The sequence below is a fragment of the Cucurbita pepo genome, chromosome LG07, assembly GCF_002806865.2.
Source record: "Cucurbita pepo subsp. pepo cultivar mu-cu-16 chromosome LG07, ASM280686v2, whole genome shotgun sequence".
In the NCBI taxonomy this organism is placed as follows: domain Eukaryota; kingdom Viridiplantae; phylum Streptophyta; class Magnoliopsida; order Cucurbitales; family Cucurbitaceae; genus Cucurbita; species Cucurbita pepo.
Genome location: NC_036644.1, coordinates 8,343,714 through 8,363,876, shown reverse-complemented (window position 1 = coordinate 8,363,876; position 20,163 = coordinate 8,343,714). Strand labels below are relative to the sequence as shown.

General features: G+C 36.6%; 2 protein-coding genes across 2 annotated transcripts; both read left to right on the top strand.

Moving 5' to 3' along the window:
- Window positions 1–49: 49 nt before the first annotated feature.
- LOC111798366 (probable serine/threonine-protein kinase At1g54610) lies at window positions 50–5,140 on the top strand (the record flags this gene model as incomplete). The annotated part of the gene is made up of 6 exons (XM_023681459.1): window positions 50–340; window positions 425–742; window positions 1,263–1,490; window positions 1,657–1,757; window positions 2,640–2,757; window positions 4,274–5,140. Coding segments are annotated over 6 exons (1,359 nt in total), but the record flags the coding sequence as incomplete, so codon positions are not given.
- Window positions 5,141–8,646: 3,506 nt separating this feature from the next.
- On the top strand, window positions 8,647–19,892 carry LOC111798600 (protein HASTY 1). The gene is made up of 22 exons (XM_023681847.1): window positions 8,647–8,928; window positions 9,553–9,654; window positions 10,333–10,476; window positions 10,877–10,957; window positions 11,108–11,177; window positions 11,349–11,419; window positions 11,493–11,656; window positions 11,735–11,806; window positions 11,888–12,128; window positions 13,005–13,067; window positions 13,174–13,464; window positions 14,655–14,768; window positions 14,865–14,991; window positions 15,076–15,245; window positions 15,321–15,422; window positions 15,709–15,812; window positions 16,175–16,463; window positions 16,725–16,972; window positions 18,106–18,609; window positions 18,696–18,990; window positions 19,073–19,256; window positions 19,398–19,892. The coding sequence occupies exons 1-22, from the start codon at window positions 8,824–8,826 to the stop codon at window positions 19,475–19,477; spliced, it is 3,621 nt and encodes a 1,206-aa protein (XP_023537615.1). The 5' UTR covers window positions 8,647–8,823; the 3' UTR covers window positions 19,478–19,892.
- Window positions 19,893–20,163: the final 271 nt, after the last annotated feature.

Genomic DNA, 20,163 nt, shown 5'->3' with positions numbered 1-20,163 from the left:
TGATGGGAATTTTTTTTACATTCTAACCTTTATATGTACATCTTCTTAAGCACAGATTGGACAAGGAACATACAGTAATGTGTACAAAGCAAAAGACACGTTGACCGGTAAAGTTGTTGCACTGAAGAAGGTCCGATTTGACAATTTAGAGCCAGAGAGTGTAAGATTTATGGCTAGAGAGATTCTCATTTTGCGGCGCCTAGATCATCCTAATGTTGTAAAGTTAGAGGGTTTGGTTACATCAAGGATGTCATGTAGTTTGTACCTTGTGTTTGAGTATATGGAGCATGATTTAGCTGGACTTGCTGCAAACCCATCCATCAAATTTACAGAGGCTCAGGTTGGTTAGTTCATATTTTCATTTAATTTTCAATAGTGATGCAGATTGTAATCTTTCTTCATTTGAGAGGGAGTTATATTGTAGGTCAAGTGTTTCATGAAACAACTGCTATCAGGACTCGAGCATTGTCACAACCACAGGGTGCTTCATCGTGATATTAAGGGTTCGAATCTTCTTATTGATGGTGAAGGGATGCTTAAGATTGCGGACTTTGGACTAGCTACTTTCTTTGATCCAAAACTCAAGCACCCTTTGACTAATCGTGTTGTTACATTATGGTATCGATCTCCGGAGCTTCTACTAGGTGCAACTCATTATGGTGTAGGCATCGACCTTTGGAGTGCAGGTTGTATTTTGGCAGAGTTATTAGCTGGGAGGCCCATAATGCCTGGCCGTACAGAGGTAATCATCTGGTTTCGCTCACTCGACCACATTCTCTTTTTCAAGGTCACCTTTCAACTAGATCTGATTGGCTTTATTATGTTTACGGCCCTGGGCAGGTTTTCAAAAGAGTGCCAGATCTTAGTCATTGGGACAGCAGTGTTTTTATTTTTGTTTTAAGAGGAAATTGTACATTGTAGGTTATCTATCTCTGAAGAATTGAACCTTGGCGCGTTAAGTAGGGTAATGTGAGTATGTGAGTGAGGAAACGTTTTCGTACTCGTTGTTCTTCCATCTTAATGAAAGTTGGTTTCCATGAACATAGGCATTTACTTCTTATTAAGTGAACTTACAGCTTTAGGATTAAAATTCTTCATTCTTTAGACAATCAGTATGAGCTGCTCAGTATCTATCTATTCCAATTCATCCCGGTGTCGATAATTTACAATGTTGATATATGAATACACATATGGAACTGACATTCTCTTCTATTTACATCTTAGTAGATATTAGTGCATCTGATGTCTTTACTGCTCCCTAGGTTGAACAACTGCATAAGATATTCAAGCTGTGTGGCTCACCTTCAGATGAATATTTGAAGAGAGCGAAGTTGCCCAATGCAGCCTTATTTAGGCCCAGAGAACCTTATAAGAGATGTATAAGAGAGACCTTTAAAGATTTCCCACCATCATCATTTTCTCTTATAGATACACTTCTTGCAATTGATCCCGCTGAGAGAACGACAGCTAGAGATGCATTGAAAAGCGAGGTGACGCCAAAGTTTGTGTTATTTGTTTTCATTGATGGTATCATATTTGCACAATATTGTCGCTTCTCCTTTCATATTTCACTTCTCTCTGAGCTTCGTATTCGTTTGTGTTGATAATGGCAGCACATTCTAATTGTTGATGTTATTATTTCACGTTGTTTTGCAGTTTTTCGTTACAGAACCTTATGCATGTGAACCTTCTAGCCTCCCCAAATATCCACCTAGTAAGGAGATGGATGCTAAAAGACGGGACGATGAAGCGCGAAGGTTTGATATCTCAATACTTCTATGTTGCTCGGGTTTTTTGGTGTTTATTAGTTCATTAAGACTTGATACTTGATGCTTGGTGTTAGAATAATTTTTTTAATCTTTTTAATAAAAAACAAGTGTTCATCATGAAAAATGAAAGAATACCAAAACGGCTCTCGAAAGCCACAAACTACGGAAATGAGCCATAACAACACTTACAAGACCTAGCAAGATAAAAAAGGGTCCAATTCAAAAGAATAAGTGCAACAAACCAAGCTCACTGCTAGCAAATATGGTCTTTTTTGGGCTTTCTCTTTCAGTTTCAAAATGCATATGCTAGGGAGAGGTTTCCACACCCTTATGAAGAATGGTTTGTTCCCTTCTCTAATTGATATGGGATCTCACAATCCACCCCCTTCAGGGCCCAACGTCCTTGCTGGCACTCATTCCCCTCTCCAACCTATGTGGGACCTCACAATCCCCCTCCCCATCGGGGCCTAGTGTCCTGTTGGTACACTGCCCGGTGTCCATCCCTCTTCGAGGCCTAGCGTCCTCGCTTACACATCGCCCGTTGTCAGACTTTGTTACCATTTCAAAACCGCTTCAATGCCCACAATACAATTTCCTCAATATTGTAAATTCTAGCATTGAATGCGGGAAACCAAGCAGCCTTATGCAATTTAAGAAACCAGGGAGGGTATTATAGGATTTTGGCTAATATCTGCTAGCGGTGGGCTTGAGTTGTTACACTAAGATCCATAGATAATTACATCCTGGGTCTGCTCTTATGTGGATTATGTTTATTAACGTGACTTGTGTGCTCTTATGTGGATTATGTTTATTAACGTGACTTGTGCCCATTTTGTTAAGTATATTGCATCAATTCATATGGTTTTACAGACAAAGAGCAGCAAGTAAACTGCAGAACGATCATGTGAAGAAGACACGCCCACGTAACCGTGCTGGTAGGGCCATTCCTATTCAAGGAGCCAATGCAGAACTCCAATCAAATATTGACGTAAGTGTATTTACATTTGTTCTATTTGACATTTATGATGTGTTTTTACATTGAAATATTAAACAAGAACAGCCAAAGGGCCGGGTTAGAAAGCAACCGTGTCTAAGAACGACATAATTAGCGTCTTCTAATCACTGGATAATCATCGAGAGGCTGTAATCACAAAAGAGAGTTTTGCTGGTAAAGAACACCAAGAAACTGTATTCTGTACAAAAATACAACAAGAATCAGAGTGTAAAGACTTAGCTTTAAAAGACCTCTTGTTCCTTTCCTTTCATATGTGCCACTAAAGAGCTCTGGTTGCATAACTCCCCAAAAGCCTAGCTTTGCTCCTCAAATTCCATAATTTAAAGCCTTCAAGAAGTCAATCGAGAGGGAGACAAATGGAAATCCCCCTTTTCTCAAAAATATGATTCCATACCATAGACTCGAAAGGGTAGTGAAGAATAAGATGATCTAGCGTTTCTTACTGTGAGATCTCATATCGGTTGGAGATGGGAACGAAACATTCCTTATAAGGGTGTGGAAATATCTCCTTAGTAGACGCGTTTTAAAACCATAAGGCTGACGGCGATATGTAACGGGCCAAAACGGACAATATCTACTAGCAATGGTCTCGAGTTGTTACAAATGATAGAGCCAGATATCGAACGGTGTGCTAGCGAGGACGCTGGGCACCCAAGGGGGGTAGATTGTGAGATCCTACATCGGTTGGAGATGGGAACGAAACATTCCTTATAAGGGTGTGGAAACATCTCCCTAGTAGACGCGTTTTAAAACCATAAGGCTGACGGCGATATGTAACGGGCCAAAACGGACAATATCTACTAGCAATGGTCTCGAGTTGTTACAAATGATAGAGCCAGATATCGAACGGTGTGCTAGCGAGGACGCTGGGCACCCAAGGGGGGTAGATTGTGAGATCCTACATCGGTTGGAGATGGGAACGAAACATTCCTTATAAGGGTGTGGAAACATCTCCCTAGTAGACGCGTTTTAAAACCGTTAGACTGACGGCGATACGTAACGAGCCAAAGCAGACAATATCTCCTATGGTTTCTAGCATCTTTTTGTAACCCTTCATCTCTTGACAAATAGGTTTACCGTTTCCAAAACACTCTGTCCAAATCTTTTGTACAATTAGTACATTTATCTTCATGGGCTTGTTTATATGTATTTGAAGTATGGTGGTGGCTATTTTTCAGTTTCTCTCATACCTATGAACCACCATGGGTCGGCCTAGTTATAAAAAAATGATCTGGTAGATAATAAAGGGGCGGAATGAGTTCAAGTCGTAGTGGCCCTCCAAGGATTTAATATCTTCTATGGCCTGCATATCATGACTTAACCATGTCGACAAACGTTTATTGAAATTTTTGGACGTTTTCCTTGTGAATTAATCTTGGACGCTTTCGTTGTGAATTAATCGGCAGTTTCAAGCTGTAGCTATGAAAAACCTAGGATTGTTCTTGTTCCGAATCTAACTTACGACATGTCTGTTCTTCTTCTGAAACAGAGACGACGTTTAATTACACACGCAAATGCAAAGAGCAAGAGCGAAAAGTTCCCCCCTCCACATCAGGACGGGGCACTCGGATTCACATTGGGATACTCACGTCATATTGATCCAGCTGCTGTTCCTTCTGATGTTGCATTCAGTTCCACATCATTCGGCTATCCCAACAAGTTCGACGAAACCTGGTCCGGACCATTGGTCGAGTCTTCCGACATCGGTGCTCAAAGGCAGAAGTATCCGGGAGGCGATGCAAAAGAACGACAATCAAGCCAATCTTCAGTTAAAGGGAAAAAGGTAGCATGAACTTCGCATCAAGTAAGTTAAGAATCATGCACCAGAACCGGTCAAGTTCTTATATACTTAGAAATGCCACGTTCTGACCAACTTTGACATCAAGCCTGGTGTCTTGCAGCAAGAACATAACCTGGTTTTCTTTTGTTATCTGAAATGGGACATCCTAATGTCTCTCTTTCTTCCATAGATTCCCCGAATTTGCTAGATCTTTCTGCTCGTGCTCGTTCGTTGTTCATTCGCAGAGTGCTCGAAAATAATATCGACAAAGCTTCTTGGCCATGGTGATGCTATTCATTGCCCAACATAAGGTAGATCATTGCATAAGGTGAAAGAGTTCTCTCCAATGCTACCACTTTGTTAGATAATATTCAAATCTGACCACTTTCTTGAGAAGTTCCTTGTGAAGTTTCTGCTTTAAACTACACTTTCTGAATAAAGATTCTTTAGGAAAGTGGTCAAATTGTTTGTTTTTTTCTTCTCATTGTTCTTTATTTATTATTTTTGGATGATAATGACAACTTTTGTGAACCTTTTATGTTATCCAATGAATATTTTCATTCTTGTTGACCATAATGATTATGCTGTGAATGATGAATAATTTGCATTCATATGAGCTTTTGTTATCACGACTCGGTCCACCTGTAGCAGATATTGTCTTTGTGCTTTCTCTTTTGGGCTTCTCCTCAAGGTTTTTAAAACGTGTTTGCTAGGGAGAGGTTTCCACACCCTTATAAAGAATGTTTCGTTCTCCTTCCCAACCGCTAACAGGTATTGTCCTCTTTGAGCTTTCCCTTTCAGGCTTCCCCTCAAGGTTTTTAAAACGTTGTCTGCAAGAGAGAAGTTTCCATATCTTTATAAAGAATGTTTCGTTCTCCTCCCCAACCGATGTGGAGTCTCACACATTGCCTCGCCATCGATATTATAGATTAAAAAAATGAAGATAACTACGGGTGTACATGGGTTGGGTTGGGTTGGGGAAATTTTTTGGACCAACTCAAAATTTCGAATTGGTTGAGTTAATAACTTGAGTAACTAGTGTTCACAACCCAGCGCGACCCTTTAGAGTAACTAGTGTTCACAACCCAACGCGACCCTTTATTTTTTTAGTTGGGTTGTCATATTGTTTTTCTTTTTATTATTTAAAAAAATTCTACCTATCCACCGTACATGTCAAGTCAGTGCGCACTATTAATGTTAGTTACAAACTTCAAATATTCTTAACTTTCGTATAATCTTAAAAGTACAGTAGGGTTGAGTTGGGTTGTAATCCTATTTTTTTTAGCTCGATCAAAAAATGTCGAACTTGCAAACCGACCCATATTTTTTATTTTTAAAAAAATTCAACTCAAACTAAACCGAANTTTTGGCTGGATAGTCGAGATTGATCCAAGTTATTGATAATATGAACACTTCTACTCACTATAAATATAAATATTAATGTTTACCGATAAAGATTTATAATTCATTTAAATCGGTAAAAACGTTGTCTTTTTTTTTTAAAGATTATTGATATTTTCATTAATTTGTTTGTAACGTCGAGATCTCGACCTTTTTGTCAACATTTATGTTAAGTTCGTAGTTATGAAAGGAATAAAATTTCGCTATGGTCACGCATTGAAAAAACCTAATAATATATCCATGAATTTTTAAAAATTTTAACATGTTTTTTCCTTGGTCTAAAGTCAATGCCTAACATTAGACATTGCTCGGAGTTGAAGCATAACACATAGAAATTTATTAATTCGAGAAAAATTGGGCTCGTTAGTTTAAAAGGTGCGTTTACGTTTTAAAAAATTGTTGTTTTAAAATTCTCGGGATTTGATCTAATAATTTTGTTGAAGAACACGATCTTTTGATCTAAATTATCCAAGAACCCGAAAAAACGATCAAAATCAACCCAAGCGAAAGTTTTGGAACGGATTACCTTCATGATCAAATATCAAGAATAAAAGAAAAATATTTATAAACTCGTGAATCGAATCAATCTATAAGATAACTCGATCTACTGCTTGAATATGCAATGAAACCTTAAAAACCGTAACTTAAAACTTTAAAACCTTAAAAATAATATTTTAAGATCGGAAAACATGTATGGTATAATCTCTTATATTATTTCGTATCAGTTGCAACATTACTTTCTATCTCACGTACACGTTTTTAAATTGTTATAAAAATTCGCTATAATATTTTACGAGAAATCGAAAAATCACTTGAATTGATATAACAATGACTAAAATACTAAGTTTGAAAAAACGTAATCATGCTCGAGTTTTTCAAAACACAAGCTATCGACAATTATTCTAAAAATCACAGTAATCTCAAATAGAACCCGACACATTAACTTTTCATTCAATATTCACGGGAGGGTAACGTTTCTATTTTCCTATGAATTTCTGACCTATATTTTTTGTTTATATTTAAAATTTAAATTTACCGAACACTTTGAATCTTACGACGATTAATTTCCTTAAAGTACAAGCTATCGACAATTATTCTAAAAAATATAGCAATCTCAAATAGAACCCGACACATTAACTTTTCATTCAATATTCGTTGTAGGCCAACGTTTCTATTTTCCTACAAATTTCTGACCTATATTTTTTTTTTTATATTTAAAATTTAAATTTACCGAACACTTTGAATCTTACAACGACTAATTTCCTTAAAGCCCAAGTTATCGACAATTATTCTAAAATTATAGCAATTTCAAATAGAACCCGATACATTAACTTTTCGTTCAATATTCTAGGGTAAAATTTCTGACCTATATATTTTTTTATTTAAAATTTAAATTTACCGAACACTCTGAATTTTACGACAACTAATTTCCTTAAAGTACAAGCTATCGACAATTATTCTAAAAATTATAGCAATCTCAAATAGAACCCGACACATTAACTTTTCATTCTATATTCGTTGTAGGCTAACGTTTCTATTTTCGTATAAATTTCCGACCTTTATTTTTTTTATATTTAAAATTTAAATTTACCAAACACGTTGAGTCTTACGACGACTAATTTCCTTAAAGCACAAGCTATCAACAATTATTCTAAAGATTACAGCAATCTTAAATAGAACCCGATACATTAACTTTTCGTTCAATATTCTAGGGTAAAATTTCTGACCTATATATTTTTATATTTAAAATCTAAATTTATCGAACACTCTGAATCTTACGACGAATATTTTTCTTAAAACACGCGCTATCGACAATTATTCTAAAGATTACAGGAATCTCAAATAGAACCCGACAAATTAACTTTTTATTCAATATTCGTTGTAGGCTAACATTTCTATTTTCATATGAATTTCTGACCTATATTTTTTTTATATTTAAAATTTAAATTTACCGAACACTTTGAATCTTACGACAACTAATTTCCTTATAGCACAGGCTATCGACAATTATTCTAAAAATTATAGCAATCTCAAATAGAACCCGACAAATTAACGTTTCGTTCAATATTCATTGTAGGCCCAACGTTTCTATTTTTGTATAAATTTCCGACCTATATATATTTTTGATTTAAAATTTAAATTTACCGAACACTTTGAATCTTACGACGAGTAATTTCCTTAAAGCACAAGCTATCAACAATTATTCTAAAAATTACAGCAATCTCAAATAGAACCCGACAAATTAACGTTTCGTTCAATATTCGTTGTAGGCCTAACGTTTCTATTTTTGTATAAATTTCCCACCTATATATATTTTTTATTTAAAATTTAAATTTACCGAACACTTTGAATCTTACGACGAGTAATTTCCTTAAAGCACAAGCTATCGACAATTATTCTAAAAATTATAGCACTTTCAAATAGAACCCGAACACATTAACTATTACATTCAATATTCTAGGGTAAAATTTCTGACCTATATATTTTTATATTTAAAATCTAAATTTATCGAACACTTTGAATCTTACGTCGAATAATTTTCTTAAACACACGCTATCGACAATTATTTTAAAGATTATAGTACGGAACCCGACACATTAACGTTTCGTTCGATATATATATATATATATATATATATATATATATATTTATATTTATATTTTTGGAAAAATATTCACAGAGGGAAATTGAAAGGAAAAACTGAAAGAATTAAGAAAGAGAAAAGGTTGGTTCTTTGTAATCACAGAGGGAAGAAGACGACCTATTGAGACTTGCACAGAAGTTGTTCTTCATCAGTCCCTTCGACAATCCTTCAATCCTCTCTCAGGCGGCCGGAAAAAGCTACTGGGAAGGAAGCGATGGACGACAATACGGCTAATAATGTGGCCCAAGCCATTGCTGTATCGCTCGACTGGAGCTCCACTCCCGACGCTCGAAAAGCTGCTCTTTCCTATCTAGAATCTGTAAGCTCTATCGTGCTGTGTTGTTTGTTTAATTCTTTTTTGTTTAGTGGTGTATGTGTGCGTGGAAATTAAGCTAGTGATTTTTTTTTTTTCTTTTTTGGGGGTTTTTCGGTGCATGAGGGGGAATTCTTGTTAGTGGAATAGGGTATTGATGATTGGCGATGCTGTTTGGAAGGGTATGATTATGTTGGGGAAATTTATGATGAAGCTTCAAAAGTTGTTTATGTTTGGAATGATTTTTGTGTTATAGTTCTGAAAGATGTTGGTAGTGGTTGGGTTTCTGGTTCATGAAATCACTTGCTTATTTAGGGGAAATTTATGATGAATCTTCAAAAGTTGTTCATCATTATGGAAGTTCAGCGTTCTTGAGTCGGATACTATTCATTTTGAAATGTTTTTATCCCCTTTTTGTGCCCTCATGATGGTAAATTTTGAGCAGTTGAAGTGAGTTTTATTTCTTTTGATTAGAAGAACAGATTGTCAAAGCAAATAGAACGCGATGTTATTTTTCTACTGCTGTTTGGTTGTAAATTATGTTCTAATCTTTGGTCAATTTTTTACTGAATTACTCAATGATCTTGTTTAATTTCCTGTGTTTTCTGAGCATTCTCTTCGCTTTTGCAGATTAAAACTGGCGACATACGCGTTCTGGCTAGCACATCTCTCGCTCTAGTTACAAATAAGTGGTCTTCTGAGATCCGGCTTCATGCATATAAAATGCTACAAGTTCGTGATTCCATCTTTTTTTAAAAAAAAAACAATTTCATTGATGATTGAAATTTATAAAAGGGATGTATAATCCATGGTGTTTATGAGGGAGGTATAACTATAGGAAGTAAAAATATTAGACAATTTACACCAAGATATAGCTTGGTAAACAGCATTGTCGAAAAGTTGTGTGTAGGTCTGTCTTTTTTGCAAATATTCTCGTGATTCCGTCTTTAATGCCTAGCTTGTAATTTTATGAACAACACCCTTCGGCTTCATCTTGGCTTGCTTTTTTCAATTGATAATTTACATTTATTTGGTCATCTGCGTTTGAATTTTGTGTATTGAACTGTAAATGTAATACTGAGAACCCTTTTCTAGGCTTAAGGATTGGTTAAAGCTGTAGTTATATCGAGTTAAACCGAGCATCAAACCCCATTAACCTTTTTTGGAAGTGTTTTCAGTTCCAATTTTTGTTATTCTCTGTGGTCATAAGTATTTTTGATCTGCAAGCAAAACTCTAAGTTGAATTTAAATGTAAAGATTTTGTGATTGAAGTTGCTTCAATGATTTAATTCATAGTTCCAAATTCCTCATTTCAGATTTCTATCATTGTTTCAACTTTCACATATTTGAATGATGGTTTTATCTAAAAAATAATGATTTAAGCTGTATTTTTTTTGTACCTTTATGCAGCATTTGGTTCGTTTACGGTGGGAGGAATTGAATTCTATGGAGAAGAGAAATTTTGCGAACGTTTGCATTGATTTGATGACCGAAATTACGACTCCTTGTGAAGAATGGGCTTTGAAAAGTCAGACAGCTGCTCTTGTAGCCGAGGTTTGTCACTTTAGGAACTACGAGATCTCGATTTATCATTCATGGTGTAATAGAAGACAGTATAGAGATATAGGAAGATCATTCATTGTTTTGGGATTTAAAAGTCATTATATTATCTTTATGAATCCAATTCTAAAAAAATAAAAATTGAAAAATGAAAATGAAAATCTCTTTGAACAACAGTTTTAAATATCATAATTGAATTCTGTCAACTGTGTATCAGTTTTTGTAAGATACTCTCGGTTTAAGTTTTAGCTTTCTCGTTTTACTTCATTTTAAGTTTAGCTCTCGACTTGTTTCGTAACTTTTCACATACGAATGCAAAGTTCATTTATTTATTTATTTTGTTAGAAGGGCATCCATAACACTAGTTCTTGCTCTCTTTTTGTCTAATTTACAGATTGTCAGAAGAGAGGGATTAAATTTATGGCAAGAATTGCTCCCTTCTTTGGTTTCCCTATCCAGTAAGGGTCCTATACATGTAAGTTCTGTAATTTGTTGCTACAGGCCTTTCTGCATCAGCCATCAGAAAGCACAAAATTTTTTTGTTGCTTCTGGCACATTGTTTTTCTTCCTCATTCCAACGATCACGCTCGTCTAATTAATTAGTCTTCTCTTCGTTTAATCTTAGGCCGAGTTGGTCTCAATGACGCTGAGGTGGCTTCCTGAAGATATTACAGTTCACAATGAAGATTTAGAAGGTTCATCATGAACTTCCATTAGTGTAATTGTTCTTATTATTGATAGGATGACATGTAGCATTGCGCATTTGGTAATATGTACTTGTACCAGTCGAAGTCTCTGCATCTGAAGCTTTATCTTCTTTGTTTACATTTTCAAGTGGTTGTTCAATAATTGCAAACAATTTTCAGGTGATCGACGCAGAATCTTGTTGCGTGGGCTTACTCAAACTTTGCCTGAAGTTTTTACTTTGTTGTACACGGTACGCCCCATCTCTTCACATTCACGTACTTGCTCATTCGAGATTTAGTATGATATTTCCTTTTGTTAAATAGTTACTAGAGAGGCACTTCGGAGCTGCACTGAATGAAGTAATCAGTCAAAGGCTGGATATTGCAAAACAACATGCAGCTGCAGTTACTGCTGCCTTAAATGCTGTTAATGCTTATGCCGAATGGGCTCCATTACCTGATCTTGCTAAATATGGTATAATACGTGGGTATGATATTTTCATCTTATTCTTTGTAGAACCTGAGTTTGAGTAGTTCGTATATTGTTCTGAACTCACTCACCACAGGTGTGGCTTCTTACTTTGTTCTCCTGATTTTCGCCTTCACGCCTGTGAATTTTTCAAGCTCGTCTCTGCAAGGTATGCAGCAGTTTTATGCATGTTCTGCACAATTCTGAGCTAATGTCTTGACTTCCATGCTATTTTGCGCGTAATATGCAGGAAGAGACCAACCGATGCTACTACATCTGAATATGACTCTGCCATGAGAAATGTCTTTGAGATCTTGATGAATGTCTCCAGAGAATTTTTGATCAAATCGGCCCCTCCTAGTTCCGGTTCGATTGATGAAAGTGAATCTGAGTTTATAGAATGCATTTGTGAAAGTCTCGTATCCATGGGTTCATCTAATTTGCAATGTATATCTGGGGACGGCACTCTGCTTACACTTTATCTTCAACAGGTAAGGCTTATCACTGAGATGTTAAATAATAATGAGTTCTGTCCATATTTGTATATATATATATTGTGATTGGTTGCTCCCTGAGCTTAGAACCCCAGACTTAATGAGGTGAAACACTTGACCCCCAAGGCAACCCAAGGTGGTCTCATTTTTAAGAAACATTTAAAATTAACATTCTTCAGTTCTTTGCTTCTAGATCTGACCTTAATTAATTCCGGGTTGTTGTGATAGACATAGCTGGATATATAGATATACATAATTTTCTTTTAACGAGATATGAACAAAAAGGAGTGAAAAGAAACAAAAGAAGAAAATACAGAACTCAAATAAAACTTGTAATTATGCCAATTTGAACATCGCTCAATTGGTTAAGACATTATATTCCTGTTCAAATAGTTAGCTATACGAATCTCCACCTCACATGTTAATATTAAACTGGAACTTCCTATCCTCATTCATTTACTCGACTTTCTATCCTCTTCATGGGCAATCTTAAGTTCTGATACAAAATTAAAGAAAAGAGAAAGACCTTCAATAATATCTAAAAACGTCATTAGGAACTTCCTCGACAGAATTAAAATTCGGAAATGGAAGAACCCAAATCACTTACATTGTTGGAGAGATCATCAAAATTCCTCCATACACTTACAGTTACATTTCGTCCTGTGTAACTTGATAGCTACATACTGCATACACTTTTGAATTTCTGCTAATATATGAGAACTTAATTATATTTTTCCTTTTGCTACCTTTCAACCTTGGGTCAGGCTATCTATAGCACAAACATAATTGTGTTTTTAATGGATCTCAAGGTTTATAATTGTTTTACACATTGAAATATGCTTTTCTTAACTATGTATATTTTTCTTGTTGTAGATGCTGGGCTTTTTCCAACATTATAAATTAGCTCTTCATTTTCAATCCCTGCACTTTTGGCTGGTATGTATGAGGTCTTTACATTATTTTTTTTTCCCCTTAAAATGCTTGATATTAAAATATTATGCAGACAAGGTTTTTCAGCTTCTACATTTTTTATGCTCAATAGGCCTTAATGAAGGATTTGATTTCAAAGTTGAAGGTTTCAACCCATTCAACGGGAGATGTTTCAAAATCTAGTTATCAAGGCTCAAGTTCTGCATCGTCTGATAATGACAGGAGAACGATCTTAAGTTTTATGAATGATGATGTATGCACTGTAATTCTTGATATATCTTTCAAGCGACTGCTCAAGAAAGAAAAGGTTTCCCCTGTCATAGCACCCTTACTGGGGGGATTGGAGTTGTGGAGTGATGATTTTGATGGAAAAGGTGATTTCAGCCAATATCGGGCTAAGCTGGTACGTATTTGATTTAATGTTTCTAATGATAATTGTGGTATTTTATAAGATCCTTTCTCGACTTTTTTACCCTTTTATTGGGAAATGGGATCTGGTATTATGTTCTGGAGATATGCCTCTCTGTGAACTCTTTTGTACTCTCAACAACTTCTTTTCAAAGAATTTTCCCATTTTTTAAGATTTCATCCTACGCTTTGGGGGACTGAGTACCGATACTTCTAATTCTAGGGCTGTCTGATTATGAGCTACTCAGAGCCATATTCTCTTTGGTCTTTTCATTCAAAGAGTGGGATTAAACCCGTCCATTAGGGACAATCACATTTGGCTTCAATAGCATTTGGACCTTTTCTCTTTTGTTATAGTTCTTTTAACCCCTGGGACCAGATGGTTTTACCTCCGAGTTCTTTAAAAAATGTTGGAACATTTTGAGAGCCGATATCATGAGAGTATTCCAGGATTCTTTCAGATTGAAATTATCAATGGAAACTTAAATGAAACATATATTTGCTTGATCTCAAAGAAAATGGAAAATGGATGGATGTCCGTTTTGTTGCTGACTTTCGTCCCATAGGCCTTATCACCGGACTATACAAAATTATAGCAAAGGTGCTTTATTGGAATGCCTCAAAAGGGTTCTCCCTTTCCTGATCACTAGGTAGCAGATAGCTTTTGTGAAGGGACGGCAGATCCTTGATTGTCAAATGATATTTGTGTAGTCCAAATAATCTGAAAGGAAGTAGTTGACCTCCCTAATTTATCTTGGATTTATTAAGATTTAGTTACCTAATATTTAGGGAGTATGATTTAGATTTATTAATTGAATACCATAAATCTTCCATTAGACAAGGGAGGTTTTTGCCTATATTCGATGATGGAGAAGAACAGAGCCCTCCTCGCCAAATGGATATGAAGATATTACCATGATGGCATCGCCATGTGGAGAAATCTTATAATGGCTAAATACGCTCTTACATCACGTACCACAAACAATTTTATTTGTGCATGTTAGACCCTTTCCAATTGTATATATGCAAGGAGGTGGGCTTACTTAACGAAGTTGATATTTTCTATTTTATGGATTAGAATTTATTTTCATGGCTCACAATTCATCCATTCGGATTTGGATTCAGTTTCTTGTTGGCATGTTCCAATATTATTTCTTGTATTGATGCAAAAAATTCTCGATGCAGCTGGAGTTGATCAAGTTTTTAGCTTCATACAAGCCTATCATAGTCAGTGGTAAAGTTTCGGAAAGAATTATCACAATCGTCACAAGCCTTTCGCCTTTACAAATGCCTTGTCAGGTTTGATTACATCACTTGGAGTTAGTTCCTCTGTAGTGCGCCATTTATATGTGTTACAACTGCCCTTTTGCTAAGTTTAGATTTGTTCTGATGCAGGACATATCTATGATGGAAAGCATGCAGTTAACTCTTGAAAATGTTGTGTGTACTATTTTTGACGGTTCAAATGAAATTGGCACGGGCAGTTCCGAAATTCAATTGCAATTGCGTGGAATTTTTGAAGGTTTGTCATTAACCTGGTATTCTATGAACACGTCACGTTTGAATAATTTTGGACTTCTGAGTTGACTGGATCCCTGCCCCACAGGTTTAATTCAGCAACTTCTTTCATTAAATTGGAGTGAGCCAGCCTTGGTGGTAGTCCTTGGGCACTATCTAGATGCTTTGGGTCCCTTTCTGAAATACTTTCCTGATGCTGTTGCAAGTGTCATCAATAAGTTATTTGAGCTCCTAACATCGCTCCCCATTGCTATCAAGGTTCTTATTAACATATACTTCGAACGTGTAAAGGGGCATGCTTGGATAGTTGTTTAATACACGTCTTTTTGGCAGGATCCTTCTACAAGTAGTGCACGATATGCAAGGTTACAGATTTGTACATCTTTTATTCGTATAGCAAAAGCTGCTGATAGAAGTATTCTGCCCCATATGAAGGTTTCCTTACCCTCTGTTGTCTTATTTATCACTTATGTGCTCATATGCACACAATTATGGACAGGCATACATGCAATTTCACTGCATTGATGAGAGTGAATTTACCTTCCCCGTATTCTTTTCTACTCTTGTTTTCTCTTCATCTTCTTGCCGCATGCTCTGAACATGGTTTATGTTAAAAAATGTTGACAACTTTTACCTGCATCAATTGAAATGACCAAGAGGCTTAGTTTATAATGCGAAATGGAATTATCATCATTCATGTATCATTATTTTTCTTGCGTAGAGTATCGCTGACACTATGGGATATTTACAAGGAGAAGGACGTTTGCTTCGTGGTGAGCATAATCTTCTGGGTGAAGCATTCCTTGTTATGGCTTCTACTGCTGGGTAATTAGCAACTGAACTGACTGTACCTTATGGTTGCTAATATGTTCATGTGCAGATCTGTCATAGAGTCGAATTTCAGAGGTTTCACCTCGTCTGACTGTTCTAAATACTCGTGTTTTATGTTTCATATCCATTGTATCTATGATATCCATAAATGTGCTTGGTTTCTGCTAGGGATAAGATTTTTTTTCATTTTATTCTGAAAGTATTTCAGTCACTTATTTTATAAGTTAATTATCACTCACTATTAGGAAATGATCCTGGAAATTTATTTAACAATTGAAATAGTGTAGCCTGGTTGCTTTTATATAATTTTTGTCTAACATCATACCTACTACTCCACTTCTATAAACCTGTTGCAGAATTCAACAGCAGCATGAAATCTTAGCTTGGTTGCTAGAACCTTTAAGCCAACAGTGGACGCGTCCCGAGTGGCAAAACAATTACTTGTCTGAACCCCTGGGTTTGGTTCGTCTTTGTTCGGAGACGTCTACAATGTGGTCAATTTTCCACTCTATAACATTTTTTGAAAGAGCACTTAAGAGAAGTGGAACAAAAAAATCCAATCCAAATTTGCAGAACTACTCAACCACAAGTTCTCCTCACCCCATGGCTTCTCATTTGTCATGGATGCTACCGCCCCTGTTAAAAGTAAAGTACAATTCTATGATTACTTCTTACCATGTTACCTTTTATTTTGAAATTCTATGTTTGGATAAAAGTTCGCTAAGATCTCAACACATGAACAAGTAAAAACTTTTGATGGCTCCGAGAGCTAGTGTTTGGTGTGTGAAGTCTCATCGCGTAGTAGTGGGGTGGGGCTACATGGATATCAACAATTCCTGTCTTTTCATTTCTGTTTCATTTCTGCATGCATGGAATGGTAACCATCACCATCTCTTTGATATGCAGTTGCTCCGTTCTTTACACTCTCTATGGTGTCCTGCTGTATCCCAGACATTACCTGGAGAGGTCAAGGCTGCAATGACTTTGAGTGATACTGAGAAATTCAGTCTTCTCGGTGAAGCGAACCCTAAACTTTCAAAAGGTGCATTAAGTTTCGCCGATGATCCTCACTCTGACATGAACAAAGGAGGGGGGCATGTGGAACCTAGTGAAACTGATATTCGTAATTGGTTTAAATGCATAAGAGATAGCGGGTAAGTAACTATACGTTGTCTTTGGTCTGTTCTTCGCTATGAAATTGGTAATTGTTTTTCCATACTCCTTATGGTTCCTGATTTCCTATGTCTTGTTTTGTCTTGATAACATATAAGAAACTTGTGTACCATTTCAAGTATAACACTCTCGATTTGTGAGGAGAGAGAAGAGAGCTTCTTTTTTTTTTTTTTTGATATTCGGTTTCTTTTTGAACTCTCTCTCGCCTTTTGAGTACACTCGATTGTTTACTTTCATTTAGATTTATTGAAAGGTGGGTTTCTGATGAAAGACCCCTAGTATTGTTATAACAACCCTAGGCCACCGCTAGCAGATATTGTCCTCTTTGGGTTTTCCCTCAAGGTTTTTAAAACGCGTCTGATAGGGGGAAGTTTCCACATCCTTATCAAGAATGCTTCATTCTCCTCCCCAACCAATGTGGGATCTCACAATCCACCCACCTTCAGGATCCAGCGTCCTAGCTGACACTCGTTCCTCTCTCCAATCGATGTGGGATCTCAAAATCCACCCACCTTCAGAGCCCAGCGTCCTTGCTAGCACTCGTTCATCTCTCTAATCGATGTGGATCTCACAATCCCCCCCCCCCCCCCCGGGGCCTAGTGTCCTCGCTAGCACACCGTCCAACGTCTGGCTCTACCATTTATAACAGCCCAAGCCCACCGCTAGCAGATATTGTCCTCTTTGTGCTTTCCCTTTCGGGCTTCCCCTCAAGGTTTTTGTATCCTTATAAGGAATGTTTCGTTCCCCTCTCCAACTGATGTGAGATCTCACAATCCACCCCCCTTTGGGGCCCAGCGTCTTCGCTGACACTCATTCCTCTCTCCAATTGACGTGGGATCTCACAATTGTAGTTTTAGACAAATGGCTGTTTTGGAAAGTAATACGTACATAATCTAGTAATTACGATTTAACGTACAGTATGTACGATAATCCCTTTTCGTTTATTGAAATCATTTGGGCAGTTTCTCCCAATCCTTCGGCTTTTAATTGCTTGCCCTGTGTACACTTCATTTCTCGTTTTCTATATAAAAATGTTGCTACAGTATGTATTCAAGGTCATTTGATAGCTTTATTTATTTAGTGCCAAGTGCTAACTTGTCTTGCATAATTTTAGGTATAACATCTTGGGTTTATCAGCAACTGTTGGAGATTCATTTTTCAATTGCTTGGATATTGATTCTGTCTCTCTTGCTCTAATGGAGAATATCCACTCAATGGAATTCAGACACTTAAGGCAGCTAGTTCATGCAGTCATTATTCCCCTGGTTAAGTTTTGTCCTCCACATTTGTGGGATGTCTGGCTGGAGAAGCTCCTGACGCCATTAATTCAACATTCCCAGCAATGTCTTAACTCCTCGTGGTCCAGTCTCCTACACGAAGGAAGAGCAAACGTCCCTGATGTCCTTGGAATCCATCCGAAAACTGATTTGAAAGTCGAAGTTATGGAAGAAAAGCTACTTCGAGATTTAACCCGAGAAGTATGTCTACTCCTTGCGGTTATGGCTTCATCACCACTTAATCCTGGCCTTCCTTCCCTGGAGCAATCTGGACACGTGAACCGTGTCGCTATATCGTCTACCAAACACTTGGACGAGTTCTCATCAAGCTGCATGGTTGGGTAAGTATGGTATCCTGTCTCATATTGAAGTTTTTATCTCTGATGTGATTGTTAATATTTTTTCTTTCTGTTCCATTTCCCTTCAGCTTCTTATTAAAGCACAAAGGCTTAGCTATTTCGGCACTACGGATATGCTTGGATGCGTTTACATGGACAGATGGTGAAGCCATGACCAAAATTTCTTCCTTCTGTTCTACATTAGTTCTTTTAGCTATCTCAACAAAAGACGGGGAGCTTCATGAGTTCGTTTCCCGGGATCTTTTCTCAGCAATCATCCAAGGATTAACTCTCGAGTCAAATGCATTCATTAGTTCTGATCTTGTCGGTCTTTGTCGCGAAATATTTCTCTATCTCTCCGACAGTAAGCCAGCTCCTAGACAGGTTCGGTTGATTCGCTACGAAACATATTCCAGTTCTAATTATTAATGTGCTAATACAACATCTGTTTCTTACAAATTCTTAGATCTTACTCTCACTCCCTTGCATTAAACATCATGATTTGGTTGCTTTTGAGGATGCTTTGGCAAAGACATCTAGTCCAAAAGAACAAAAGCAGCATATGAAGAGTTTGCTTATATTAGCAACTGGAAACCAATTAAAGGCATTAGCAGCTCAGAAAAGTGTAAATACCATTACAAATGTATCAGGTAACTGCTCTAAACCTCCTTTGGGATATGAAAATTTTCCTTTCTTGTTCCAAAAAACGAAGCAACTGCTCCAAATTTTACTCTGCGTCGTCGTTTCGAATTCCGTTGTAGCTCTACTGAAATTCTTTTTCCTACCTTCAGCTAAGTCCCGTGGTTCAGTCAGTGCTCCAGAGACCAGATTGGATGAAGGAGATTCTATTGGCTTGGCAGCAATATTGTGATGCACTCCATTCATCCTTGCAGACCTGTTGTACAGGAAATTGAGCTTTTACTCACCGCAAGTCTAACCGACATATCGTAAGCAAAAACAGCGTCGTTTTCGCCGGAGTTCTGCTAAGTATCCGTTCATATTCTGAATTCGCATTACGCTTTTCTGGTACTCGGAAAGTTTGTCGTTGGCTGCTGTTTGAAGATGAAGATGTTTATGAGATCTGAAGAGTTCCCATTGCTCACAGGGTTTACCTGTAATATAACTTAAATAGGTAGATCAAGGTAATTATGAAGCCACAGATATTAGCTTTAGAGTTATTTGAAAAAAAAAAATTTCTGCAAATACTATTTTTTAAACTAAAGAGATGAGCTTTCATAGAATCTTGACCTTAAAATTATCTCTCTATTATTATTTCTCGTTCCTTTTGTGTCGGATTAAATAAAGTTTGAATCTAGTTTTCTTTTAATAATAAACATGATTTACATATTCTTGAACTAAGTATTGGTTTTTTGACAAGATATTCAATACCTTGAGGTTAATATTCCTGACCCAAATATCAATTAGAAGGTAAATACAACCTATGAGAAATTTAATGTCATCTTTTTCAATTATTGTAGCTTTAATTGAAGCAAGTTATTGTCATATTAAGTATAATATCAGGGTTGATCGAAAAAGTCGTTATAGAATGAAAAGTAA